Source organism: Lissotriton vulgaris, chromosome 5 (genome assembly GCF_964263255.1).
Source record: "Lissotriton vulgaris chromosome 5, aLisVul1.2, whole genome shotgun sequence".
NCBI lineage: Eukaryota > Metazoa > Chordata > Amphibia > Caudata > Salamandridae > Lissotriton > Lissotriton vulgaris.
In genome coordinates, this window is record NC_141693.1 from 1,225,514,156 (window position 1) to 1,225,528,869 (window position 14,714).

Consider the following 14,714-nt stretch of genomic DNA (forward strand, 5'->3'; position numbering starts at 1 on the left):
TTTAATTTAGTTGTAAGTCCCTAGTAAAGTGGTACTCCATGTACCCAGGGCCTGTAAATTAAATTCTGCTAGTTGACCTGCAGCACTAATTGTGCCATCCACTCCAATATCCATTAGCCATATAAAACATGTCCCGAGACAGCCATTGCAGCTTGTGTGTTCAGTTTTAAATTGCCATTAGGACCTGGCAAAATAAACCTTGAGCCAGACTGAAACCTTCCCTTTGAATACATTTAAGTCACCCCTAGGGCAGGCCTTGAACAGCACAGGTGGCAGGACTCAGTGTGTTTAAAATGTGTGGCATGTACCTTTAAGTACTGGTAGTGAAAAACTCTTCATTCATTTTTTCACTTCAAGGCACACCTCTCCCATAGGACAACTTTGGGTTTCCTTATTAAATGTAATATTGATAACTTTCAGTCAGGAGTAGGTGTAGCTAGTAGTTGGTCTTTGTGTATTGCTCACAGACATTGAGACAAAAGGAAGATAGATGTTTGCAGGATGGGCCACTCTAACTAAACGAGGGTGCGGAGTGTCACCTATTAAACTTGCATATCGCAAAGGCCCTACCTAAACACACTCACAAAGGGTTTGTCACTATTTTTTGTGTCCCCAGACAAGCTGGGTCCAGGGTAGGGACAAAGGTGATACCTGACACCTCAGGGGAGTGGAATCCTCAAAAACCTTCTCCTACTTTAAAGTGGGCACCAGGTATCAATAATGGACCCCCAGACCCAACACTTCAGTGTCCATCCGAACCTTGGGAAGACTCAGAAGAAGGACTGCTGTGCGCCTTGCTACAAGATGGACTGCCACTCCGCTGCACTGCAGTGCTGTCCTGCTGCTCGTGCCTGGGTGAGAAGGACTGGATCTTTATCTTGAACCCAGGACCACCAGAGTGGCCCCAAGGGCTAGTTGGCTATCCTCCAGATCAGAGCCTTAGGGACAGAACAGGCTCCAACAACCTTGACCACAGCACCTGGACTCTGCCAGCTTTGCACCCAATTCACAAAGGTAAACATAAACATTTGGTCTAACCATATACCAAATGTCTAAGTTTACATCTTTAGGAATTTACAGAGGGCATTTACGAGTACTATCTTAATATCTGCACTCAGGCCGGATCTCCGCCCAAGTGCGGACATAATGATAGTACTCATAAATGCCCTTTGTGGATTCCCAAAGTTGTAAACTTAGACATTTGGTCTACATTTAGATTAAACGTCTATGTTTACCTTTGTAAATCTGACCCTATAAGTCCTGCCCTCCGATGTGGTGCCAACCCAGTCCTGGACCCATGTAAGTGGGTCTGAAGGTGCTCTGCCAGCCCAGCTATGGCCCTAGCAGTACAGATGTATTAAGTGACACAGCCCCAATGCAGGACTTTGCATCACAGCACCGCAGCTCATTGGAACCATGCTGTGCCACGCATCCTCAACGCAGGCCCTCACATCGCAAGCCCCTCATCGATGGCATTCTCAACAATGACACAGGACCTCACATTGCAGCCTCAAAGCTCCCAGGAATAGTTACTGTGCAATGCATCTTCACAAGAAGACCTCACTTTGTTTAAGCTGAGCAACGCTCCCTCAGCGCAGGATTTGCAACGCTCCATAACCAGGATTTCAGGTAGTCTTGTTCAACGGGCTAAACCTATTCCCTGTAGGCGGCCTGCACTCCATCTCAGTGTACTTAAACTTGTGACTTTGTCTTGGCTTGGCGAAATCTATTAATTACAGCTGTCACTTTGTGCTTTTTGGTGCAATATTCACTTACATCTTTAAAATGACATATCTCTGGTTCTACTTATTGGATGTTTGCATTTATTAAAGTTTACTGTATTTTTCTAAATTGGTGTAGCATGTTTCTTGTGTTGAGTTTCACTTTATTACTGTTTGGCTTTCTGCATAAATACCTTACGCATGGCCTCCAAATGAATCCTGACTGCTCTGTTCCAAGTTACCAGAGGGTAGACCACAGGTTAATTTGGGGTTTGCTTGTGATTTCACCCTGGCAAGGATTGTGGTTGCTGCTTGAGCAGGGTTTTACCTCCCTCAACCAGTGCCAATTTCTCACAGTTATTGATATGAATTAATTGTTTATAATGGAACTCGTTGGTAGTGGTTTTAAATCTAAAATGGTCAACTCTTCTCTCCTTTGAGTGACCCCACAGAGTCTCCCATATTTTTCTGCGTAGACCAGTCACTGACTGTTCTGCATTTGCTCCTTCCCGGATGTTTGCATCAATACCTTTTATCAAGTCACATCTGCAAACATTCAATAAAACAAGGCTGGATCATACACATAATCCTACTTCTGTAAATGAGATTTAATCCATGAAAACGTTGAGCTAAAGTTTGTTTTAGAAACACCAAGAAGCAATGTACAAAATCATCTCCTAGTAAGTATCTGCTTTTGGAGCGTAGTCAATCTTATTGCTTCTCTATTATTCAACAGAAAAAGAGGCAAGACACAACTTACTGAATTAATAGCATGTTAGATACCCTTGAACTTGCTGAGCAGATTGTGTGAGGAATCATGCCATATTCTGAGTGCCTTATACGTTTACATCAATTCACCGTGCACAGTTTGTTTTACTTAAGATGGTGTCTACTTCATAATAATTGTTCTCATATAAATATCTTTTTTCTTTAACCTTTCCGTCTGTGTGTAGTTCGAAGATGCATTTTGAAGATGCCCAAGCAATATAGCATCAGCAAACAAAAAAACAACTGTAAGCCCCTATGAAGTTTTGATGTATTGATGGGGGAAACGATATGAGAGACCCTGCAGCCCCATATACAAATCTACAGCTGAATGGTGACTGGCGATTCTGGATTGTTGGCAAGTACTGATCACAAATGAGATTCCATTCATAGGTTTCTGCAGCATTGGCTCAATCATCAATGGAAGCCTGCTGTGATCTGCAGCCTGGTGATTAGGAGAAGGTGCACAGGAGGAAACCAGCCTGAGGATAAGCCTTTGTGTTTATATAGTGGTTATAATGGTGTGGTGAACGGTACACCATCACAGGTGCTGTTGGTGTGAATTATCTCTACCTATATAGCTCATCATTATCCAATTTCATGGTATTGAATGTGAAGCAAAGAACAATAATACCTAGAACGCCAGTGAATGATTGGAGGTTTTAAGATAATATTTATGTACAAATGATGATGGGTTACCAACAAGTATTTAATTTGACTAATTGTTGGATCTGTGTACACGTCCCAGAAAGCAATAATTGTGGCCTGCTTACATTAAACACCACCGTATCCTTTACTGAGGCTATATTTTTATTTGACATGACAGTTTGGAAATCATGTGGACAGATAACCATGGCAGCAACTGATTTTGAATATAGAGGCCATTTCCATAGTAATCTTTCTAGTTTATAGAACAAAAATGATGTTGCATATGTGAGAAATGGAAATACTACCCACAGAATTGTTCTGTTCCTGAGGTTGAGTGCAAAGCATTAAAAACAATGGAGACAAAATACTGGGGCATTGCCACCACCAAATACGGAGGAGAAATTGCTTGTGGCATTTAAAACACTATATTTAATTTGTGGTATTCAAACATATTCCTTGTTGCCACAAAATTGGATTTAGTGCACTTGTTATGCGGCAGACGGGATAGCTGTCATATTTGTGATGACGTAATCTGTCAACTGAATTCTAAATCAGTAACTTAGTCAATTGAAAGGTGCGCCCATTAGATTCAAATTCATTCATGGAGAGCTGTGCTGCTACAAATTGCTGAAGCAAATTGCCTAATTAGCTAGGTACTAATGATAATTGATGTACTGCACGATTAATGCAGGACCAGTTCCTGTCATAATGATTTTTTATTTCTTAACTATGGCTGCAGAAGTAGGGCCTCATTTGTTGTATACTAATCACATATTTATGTTAAGGATCTATAAGAATATAACCCCATGTGTAATTCGGAGTGCTTTCTTGAACTTTGCTGCCAGACACTTGATAACCATTGATTAAATACTCTTACTGGTATCAGACGTCTCCTGAGATTTGAGAAGGGATTTACCTCACCACCTTCCTCTTGTATTAAAGGCGAGTAAAGCAGATACTTTTGGTGGATTTGTAATATTGACCACTAGAAACGTCAATGGGGAATACATTATAATAAATCAGACGGATCTAGATATGACTAGCTTATCTTGGCAAATTGTGCTAAAAATATTTATCTTACTTGTGGTGGAGACTCAATTGTCCTCTGCATTTGGAGCAGGATAGACAGTCACTCTCTTGGAATTATCAATTATTGGAAACTAGAAGAAGCTCTTATGCTTCATGTTGTTTCTGCAGTCAATTGAACGTTTATTACGTCCTGGTAACCTGCGCGCATGTAGGAGAATTATTCAAGTGAAATATCATGTAAGATACCTAGCAGATCTTTCTTCAGTACTTTGTGCACTTAGTTTAATAACACCTGAGGTATCTTCCGTGGGACAGAGTGCTGTTTTTGTCTGACTCTAATAAGGATGATTCTGCTCAGCTGATCCAGCAACCTTTGAAAGAGAAAAAGTGGTATTGATAAAGCAATGTTTGTCCTTGCATTCAGGTTCATCAGGTAACATCAATGGCTCAAGTACTATATCAAACGCTACCCGGATCAAATGATTCTTCTCGGCCGCAATATTGACTCAGACTCTTTCAACAGACAGTGTCAGTACCTCAGTAAAAGATCATTCTACACACTAGCAACCCTCCATGTATTTGTACACTCAGCCAGGGAAAGGGAAGGCTTTCTCATACTAAACTAAAGGGTCCATTAGGATATCGGGCGGATTGCCTCCGCCAGGGTGGCGGTGGCCACCGCCACCCTGGCGGAAGCAATCCGCCCGACAACCACTCTCGTTTTCCCCTCCGCAAGATTAGGATGTTGGAGGGGACAGCGGCGGACGGAAAGACAGTCCGCCACTTTACCGCTGCGGTCGCAATAGATGAATATGGTGGCGGTGTCCAATGGACACCGCCAGCCATATTACGATGGCAAAATGTGTGGGCCTTTCCGCGGTGGCAATGCTGCCACGGTAAGGCATGCGGAGATTGCTGCAGGGGCCCCCTGCAGGGCCCCCAGGTTGGTGCCACTGTCAGTGGGCACATGGGGAGTACCTATGGTACACCCCACATGTACATATGCTAAGCGGCAGGCAGGTTACTTATAAAAACAAAACTATGACATACAAAGATCCAGCATGCCTAAAGTTTTTCCTTAAAGACTGTTGAGTTAATACTTTGATACTTAATTTTTCATCAATTTGCTTTCCTGAGTGGACTTTTAATATATTGTTCAAATTAGTTCTGGCTCATGTGCTGGTATTTCCATGTCTCATTTTCTAGTTCTCAAATGCACCCATTAACATATTTTCCTCATTTTAATCAGCCCACCTGTTTTTGTTTTCCTTTGCAGGTGCTCTTTTCATGTACTGTGCCTGTGCTTGTTCCCTCCCTCATGTTGTATGGTATAGGTCTTGCCCTTACCTCCTGGAGCCTAGATGTGTCGTCTTTTCCATGTGAGCAGAACCCTCCCGACCTACCTGATATTTTTATAGGTATGTTCTTCCTCCTCCTTTTTTTCACCATGGTTTTCTTTTTTATGTCTTCAAGGTGTTTTTTCTATATCTTTTTACTCTTTTCTCTTCCCTTTTTTCCTTTTACCTCTCATTTTCATCTCCTTGATCATTCTCTTCTTTTTATTTATCTTTTCTTCTTATCTCACAATTTCTCACTTTCTACATGGTTACTCTTCACTATGCCTGATTCATTTTTAATTACTCTCTTTTTATGTTTCTAATAAATATATCCTGGGATGTCAAGGGTTTAGGTTCACCAACTAAGAGACAACGGGAGAAATGTAAGTGCATTTTTTTTTGCGAGTCTCTAGTTGTATTATTTTGCGACTATCAATTAGAGACTCTCAAAATAATATGTACTAATTTGTCTCGGACACATTAGTGATTCCCAATAGGGTTGCAATTGACCTGCTTAGTCAATATTCATGAGGCAGGTAGCAATTTGAGACCAATTGGAAATAGGCAATAACACAGGGATGGTAGCCTGCTGGGGACAGCAGACCACCATGTCTGTGTTTACGATTGTTTTGAAATTAATTTCATTGACAAAAAAATAGTACATCCCCAAGCATGTTGCTATTAGGAAGGAATTCCCTTGTCACACCCCTTCCTAATAGCGACTCGCAAACCCTATTTTGCGAGTTGCTAATAGGTTACTGACTCACCAATTGGGCTTTTAACATTTAAAAATGTGTTTTTCTGGTCACAAAGGGCTCGATTCTGCGAATCAGGCCATTTGGAAGCTGAAAAAAGCTTTGTACAGCTTGCCTAACATATTTTATTCGAATTATCACAACTTAATGCTAATATTGCACTTCTGCAAGAAACGCATCTTAACAAAATTTAATCTTTGAATCTAAAGGATTGGTTGGTGATGGTTCCTTTTCTCCAGACAACGGTAAAAAATGGTGTTATATTCTCTGTCACAAATCTCCTAATGTTCTTTTGGTGTCACAACAAACAAACGACGAAGGAAGATTGTTACTCTCTAGGATTTTAATGATAAAATCTCAGTCTCCATTTTCAATATCTACAATACGACAGTCACTGATTGTCTCTTCTGGTCTAATATTACTTAAAGATGTATGCATTACTCTGAAGATAATAGTAATTTCGCATGAGACTGTAATCACAATATTGAAACATTCATAGAAAGAAATTTCACATCTATTTATTTGCTAAACACATTTCAAAAATTTATTTTTCATGCCATTCAGCAAAGAGCGTTAACTGACACTTGAAGACTAAGAACATGCACATATTTTTCCCTTGCTCATCATACACAATTACGAATAGACCACATCTTCATATCTCATGCTTGCATTTGCTTATGCTCTGCAGACATAAGATACATTTGAATCCCTGACCATGCCCTTTCCCCTTCTCTATTTACCTATTTTTTTTCATGAATATTTTCAATTCAATAAAAGTGAAGATATTGCCTTTTAAATTCTTTGTGATGCTTTTAAAGCTTCTGCAAAAGATTTTAATATTGGTTATGCTTCTAGAAAGGGTAAAATGTCTTGTTTTTACAACAATTGCAATACTAGAACATTCGTATTACACATACAGATCAAAAGTTTGTTTACAGAAATTGATTAGTGTCAAATGAAAGTATAACACGATGTCCACTGAAAATGCATCAGCATATATTTTAAATCTAGATATTAGGGAGGCCAGAACAAGTCTGGAAAACTCTTAGCAATTTAAATTAAAATTGAAAAAAAGAGAACTAAAATTGATCCTATCCTGGATGGTCTCGAACAACCACCGTATAGGAATCATAATATTTTTAATGAATTTGTTCATTTCTATAGACAACTATATACACACCGAGAATTCTCCAGCTGATCTTGAAATAACCTTCAAATAAAAAAAACTGAACGAAAATTGATTCTATCCTAGATAGTCTCGAACTACCAAGGTTTAGGAGTCATGATATTTTTAGTGAACTTGTTAATTCCTATAGACAACTATATACACCTTGAATTCTTCAGCTGATCTTGAAAATATAAATTACCTTTGAACAGTATAGAAATCCTTTGATACCAAATTACACCTTTCAACTTTAGAATTTGATAAAACACTTGCAGAACGTCATACCTCTTTATAGTCACTTAAAAAAAAGTTAAAGCACCAGGATCAGATGGTTTCACCACCACATTGTTTCCCAGTTCTATCAACTACTTCTTCCTAAGCTTTTCCTCTCTTATAGTTTCTGTATTACATACAAGCAAATCATTTGGTTCTTTTTTAGATACCCTTATGTGTCTCATTCCAAAAGAGGAAAGGGATGCACATTACTGTAAAAGTTACAGGTCTAACTCTCTTGTAAATATTGATTTTGAGATTGTTTTCTAAGGTTTTAGCCCTTTGATTAGTGATCTTTGTACCTAAACTACTTTGCAGAGAACAATGTGGTTTTGTTAAAGGAAGAAGTATATCAGATAAAACACGTTTATTATTTGATATCGTATCCAAGTCATCTCATACATCAGAAGCTTTAGCGGCAATCACCATTGATGTTGAAAAAGGTTGTATGTCGGAACCACGAGTTACCCAACAACGACTTCCCTAACAACGAGGTCACAACCATGACCTTGTCTAAACCACAATTTTCTTTTTACCACGCATTCCTTTACCACATTTTATCGTTGTAAAGGAATGCGTGTTAAGAAAAAATGCTTTCCAAATAGTACCCCGATCCCCACATCCCTTTAAAACTAATTCCTTACACTCTAAAAATTAACACGTTCACCCAAACACACTAAATGAATTATCCCACACCCTAAAATCTAATTTGATCACCCACACACTCATCAAACAAATCCTAAAGCCTCCTTACCCCTGTATATTAAAACCCCACCCTCTTAAAAGGAATTCCTCCGCTCTATAAATAAACACGATTACCTTCAATCCCTAATAAGTAAAACCCAACCTCCTTACCTTTTCCTCTGCCATCCTCCTCTGGACTCTTGATGGGAGGAAAGGTCATCAGATATATTTTCGCAGTGGCTGTCGGGTTCTGTTTTGTACATTATTATGACCAGCCATGGAGGTCGGATGTAGCAGGGTGATCTTTTTCCTACATGATTTGATATCGTATCCAAGTCATCTCATACATCAGAAGCTCTGATTAGCTTGAGACCGGCCTGAAGGACGCTACGTGGGTGAGTTTCTTTTCTACTGACTTCTTTGGACGGTGACATCAGCTTGATGAGACGATGGACTGCAGTTGAGCTCAAAGGCGGTTAAAGTAGGACGCTGCACATGAGGCAGTAGTTCTCCAAAAACACGGAGGGCTCAAACGAGATCAGTTACGTTGCATCTTGAACAACGACGCAAGCCCAACTCCACCCTGCCAGAACAATAGACCGAACCTGCCTTAACAACGCACATGCGTGGTTAAGGCTGAGTCATTGTTCAGGCAAGTCGTTGTTTGGCTTGCGTGACTCCCGAACTCGTTGTCCCGGAGTCGTTGTTCAGGATGTTTCCCGTTGAAAAACATTTGAAGTGAGTTCAATGACCTTTTATCTTTTATACCCTCAAATAGTTTGGCTTTAGATAAAAAAGTATTACTCTAAATTATCTTTTATATATTTTCCCTAAGGCAGCGATTTTTGTTAATGGACTAACTTTTTCATTTTTTACGCCAGGCAGAGGAATTAGACAAGGTTGTCCTTTGTCAACTATTTCTATAGCAGATAACATTTTATTATTTATTTCTAAGCCCAAAACATCACTTCAGACATTTTTAAAGGAACTTACCTCTTGTTCTCTTGTATCAGGTTACAAATTAAATCACGGAAAATACGAGCTATTACCCCTTATCAACTATACATTGAAGCATTACTTTTTATCCACTAATTTCTTATGAAACCTGATAATAATAAATATTTAGGCTTATTGTTCACACATTCTCTCAATACTTCCTTCTCATTGAATTTAGAAAAATACATAACTAAATTAGTTAATCATTGGCATCCTTTGCACCTCTCTTTGTGGGGTCGTCTTGACACTATTAAAATTATTCTAGTTCCCATTGTATTTTATACTATTCCTAATATTCCATTAAACATTCCTTCCATGTTTTAAGAAAACGAACTTTATACTCTCTTCCTTTCTCTGGAATAACAAAAACCCTCATATGTCCCTGCTAAAATTGAAGCATCCCGAATCTGATGGTGATATTAACTTTCCAGACCTTTGTAATCATTACATAGCTTTTTTTATTAAACATATCATCCCAGGATTTTCAAATCTATTGACTATTATTGATTATGGGTGGATTTGGAATTGAGTTATATTTCCCCTTTCTCTTTTTGTTAATATTTGATCTGCTCCAGAAAACCACAATGTATTTCAAACCTATCTTTAAAAAGGTGTGTACATTTTTGACTCCTGTACTGTCTTACACTTTCACAGACATAAAGACATTCTTGGATTCAACTATTTGTCAAAATAAGTTAACATTATTTAACACTGGACATATTTAATGGAAATCCTGGAGGAAAATGGTTTACTATGGTTTAAACAATTATTAATTAATAATTATTTTCTGTCATGTCCGCAAATATAACTTTTCTTTGGTTTTTGCTTCTTCCTTTCAAAGAAGATTTTATATACTGTAAAATATCATATTTAAAGCTTATAATCAGTTACAAGTATAAATTAGTCATTCCTCACCTTCCACTAATTACTAATTACCTTTTGCTCACAGTTCCCTAAGCTTCTACTATTTATAATCTTTTACAATGAATACCTGCTGACAGAACTAAAAGAGAACTAGAGGCATCTTGGGAAAGATACTTTGGAGTCAATTGGCCTCTCTCTTTGTGACAAAAAAAATGGACACAATTCAAAAATCCTCACACAAAGTGAATACCATGCAAAACTTTTTTTATTTCTACAACAGTATTATCCCCTCAACATTACACAAAATGTTTGCAGATCTCCCTCATGTTTGTTGGTCCTGTATGTCACAGTATGCAGATATAAAGCACTTGTTATTCACAGGCTCTTATGTTCCTTTTTTCCAGTAAAAGTATGGACTAAGATTAATGCCATCTTCCATTCTAATGTACCTTTCTCTTTTATAAATAGTTTGTTTGGAAAGTCTATCTTAAGACTGAGAACATATTACGGTGAGTGTACTCATATTTAACCAATCACTAGCATTTCAGCAAATGACAAAAAATTGAACTGATCTCACCCAACTGTCTTTTCGAACATGGTGGAAAGCAATTTGCTATAATCATTGATTGCATATTTACATCCCATGTCTTTTGTCTATAAACATACTGTTCTGTGGTCTCCCGTTACTACTTTGCTAGATAAATACGCAAAACCCTCTTTTGCTCGCTAACTAATTGCAGAAAAGATTTCTCAAACCTCTTGATTTATTGATAATATGTTTATCTTTATAGTAGCTTTTCTTTCTTAAGTTATTTACACAAAGTCAGTCTGCTTTTGTAATACACGATCCATGAGACTTTGTTAAAGTTAATGTTGAATTATATTTCTTCTCTTGTCCATCCCTTTACTTATTACTTTTCTCCTCTTATACATTCTTTCTCTTTTTTAATGTATTTTATATTCGATGACCAAACAAAATGTTATTATCTTATTGTACTGTGTTTACCATTAATAAAATTACTATTTTAAACTGAAAAAAACTCAGTACATCTGCCCTATTTAGGCCTGATAATCACACAAGTTTCCTGTTTGGGACAGCCGGGAAAGCCCGGCAGTTGCAAATAATAAACATGATTGATTGAATGATTGTTTATGTGCAGCAAGGTGTTCCTTCCTCTGCACATAAACAATCATTAAATAATGATAATGTGCTACTTCTAGGTGTACTGCATTCTGAAGCACACATAGAAGTAACAATTTGCCCTTTTAGAATGTTTATGTGCACATTAACAGTAATTTTTGGCATGTTGTTCTTTCTATGTGTGCTGCAAAATGTAGCACACGTAGAAAAAGCAAAAACGAGGAGAAATGAAAGTATTTCTCCATGTTTAGCTATAATAACAACTACTTTTGCATGGTGTTAATTTTGGGGCAGCTTCAAAAAGGCATGGGTGTTGCACTGGAATGCCCACAGCAACACCCATTGCAAGCACCTTTCACGCAGATACCTGTGTGAAACAGTACCATAGTTACAAAGTGGTGTTATGCCTCAAAAAGTGGCTTAACGCCACTTTGTAAATATGAAGCAGGGCAGTGTGTCACAGAAACATTGTTCAAAGTGTCATTCCTGTGGCACAATGCCCTTGTAAATATGCTGCAATCATTCTCTGCAATGCAGGCTCCCTTGCACTATGTTGCGAGATTGCCTGTGTTGGCGCTAGGTAGCTAATTTTAGTACCAACACTAGGGAAACACAGGGGTGCACCGTATTGTTGTAAATAAGGCACATCCCTGCATTTGGAAATTGTCAGAGCTGCGCGCTGCCAAATTTGGAGCAGCTCCGCACTCCGACACTTCATTGTACATATGCCCCACAGCCTAACTAATAATTCAAGTTGTTGTGGCAGGATGAGGGTGGCATCTCCCATAACTGACAGCCTTGGAGATCATGGACTTCAAGGGAAGAGGAAAGTCCACTGAAGTTTCAGAGAGCAAGTGCCTGATCTAGCATAGTACTCCACTTGTCAGGGTGAAGGAGGACATCACATTCACCATCCTGATGGACTACTGTCCATCAAATCTAGAGATGACCAATGGCCCTGTGGTCATCTCTGTACATTGAAAGGAACCACCACATGGTGCTTCCTTAAGTGTACAAAAGGTATAGGGGTCAGCATTCCTTGGCAATTCACCAAACTCATCAAAGGTTTGTGTTCTTCTGAAACAAGCTCCCAAAGCAGGAATTTGTTTCATAAAAACTAAAAAAAAAAAAACCCACACACCCTGGGAATTTCTTCCAGGGTGCTTGGGTCATTATTATTTTTTTCATTCCCCAAGCAAGGCTTTTCCTGGAAATAACAGGAAAAAAGACAGTAAATCATCTACCCTAAATAGGACAGACAGTGTAATGTCCTACCTTTGACGACTTCCTTACTGTTGGGCTGTCGAAGGAAGTTTTCTGGTGATGGAGACAATGAGGATTCTGTGATGGAAACGTAAGGATCACCCACCTCTAAATGAGACAGACAGACTGAGAGTTTGGCAGACAGGGTATTGCATCATGTTTGTGATAGAGAACCCTATCTAAAAAACTTTAAATTAGGCCCTAAATATTTTCTGTGATACTAAAAACCCAAACAAACATCCATACCTATAAGCACAGTACTGTTTTAGTGACTCCTGTTAAGTGCTGTTCTTTCTTAACTAGTACTCCATGGTTTGTCTTTGTCTTTTCAGCTGTTGACTTATCCATTGCTCATCCTCAATACATTAATTTGTACCCCTGATTGATATTTCCTCTGATGCCAAGATCACAGCTGTTTGCTCCATTAATTTGCTTTCTTGCTCTTGCAGCTTCCCCAGTGCTTGCTCTCTTTCCATTTCAGATGAGCTTCAGTATCTCTGCACCCTGGAGGAATCAGACCTCCCTGACAGCGTTCACCCTGGTTGGATTTTCAGAGCTCACACCACAGATTCAGACCTTGCTTTTCCTGATCTTCATACTGGCCTATGTAAGCACCTTGGTGGGGAACACCCTAATCATCACTGTCACCATGTCAGACCCCCGCCTGAAAAACCCAATGTACTTCTTCCTCAGGAACTTATCCTTACTGGAAGTCATCTTCACCACTGTTACTGTCCCAAAACTCCTGGCCACTTTCCAACCCTTAGGACAGAGAATCTCTCTTGTTGCTTGTGCCACACAGATGTTCTTCTTTTCTTCACTAGGGGTGACCGAGTGCTTCCTCCTGGGAGTGATGGCCTGTGATCGGTATATTGCTATCTGTAACCCTCTGCGCTATGCATCAGTCATGACCCAGCACACTAGTATATTGCTAGTGACCATAACTTGGTTCAGTGGCTTTGTGTTGGCTCTTGAGCAAGTCCTCCTTACTTTCAGTGTAACCTACTGTGCAGATGACAAAATTAATCATTTCTTTTGTGACTTCTCACCCGTACTTAAGTTGGCCTGTGGAGACATAAGCATCAACATAATCTCACTCTTTGTTATCAGCTTATTTGTGGTTCTGCTTCCATTTCTTGTGATCCTTTTCTCTTACATCAACATCCTCTCCACTGTCCTGCGGATTAAGTCTTCTATGGGGCGGTACAAGGCCTTCTCTACCTGCGGCTCCCACTTGGCCTCAGTAGTGCTTTTTTATGGGTCCTGCATGGTGGTGTATTTACGGACCCAAGCTGGGGGGTCTGAAGCTAGCGGGAAGCTTCTTTCCCTTCTCTACTGCATTGGGACTCCACTGCTCAATCCCCTCATCTATAGCCTGAGGAACCAGGAGGTGAAGAGGGGACTCTGGTCACTGATTAGAAGAAAGCTAATTCAACAGTAAATATGGAAGTGCAACTAATGGAAGTCATTACCAAAATACTAATGTGTCCTAAGTTTGAGAAATAGTGTCATTGGAATCCTGTGTAATGTTTTTGTGGATAAAATCACCCCTTGGCTCCATTTTAAAGTATAGAGTCAAGAACAGCAGTTCCTTCTGGGTCATTTCTAAACCACATTTAGCATAAGAGGACATATGATTCGTATCTCAACTAAATGAATCATTAGAGAAACATATATCACACACCACCATCAATAGTTCATCAATTCAAATTGAAAATATACTGCACATTAGAGCAATGAAGAAACAAAGACAGGTGCTGCAAAGCGGAAAAAGCTGTGACTCTGACAGAACCACTGTTCTTGACACTATGAATTGAGGTGGCAGGGAACAGCAAATTACAACAATATGTGACACTTTATGTGGCATTATTATGTTGGTACTGTAAGTCATACTGCTAACGAAGGCATCCCAATCTGTATGTAAAATACAAAGGTTTCTTGAGAAAAAAACTACAAACTTTGACAAGACTCTTTTTAAAATGTTATTCACTAACAAATAACGTTTTTGTCTTAAGTGAAAGTACACTAACTCCAGGGTAAAATAGTTTGTATAATAATTGTGCAAAATAATTG

General features: G+C 39.0%; 1 protein-coding gene across 1 annotated transcript in view; it reads left to right on the top strand.

The window, feature by feature from the left end:
* The window catches only part of LOC147712352 (olfactory receptor 10A2-like), a 39,133-nt gene extending 25,051 nt beyond the window's left edge, over positions 1 to 14,082 (top strand). The window contains exon 2 of the mRNA XM_086919645.1: positions 13,091 to 14,082. Within this exon, the coding sequence (XP_086775771.1) occupies positions 13,091 to 14,082 (992 nt within the window). The remainder of the gene's footprint in view (positions 1 to 13,090) is intronic.
* Positions 14,083 to 14,714: the final 632 nt, after the last annotated feature.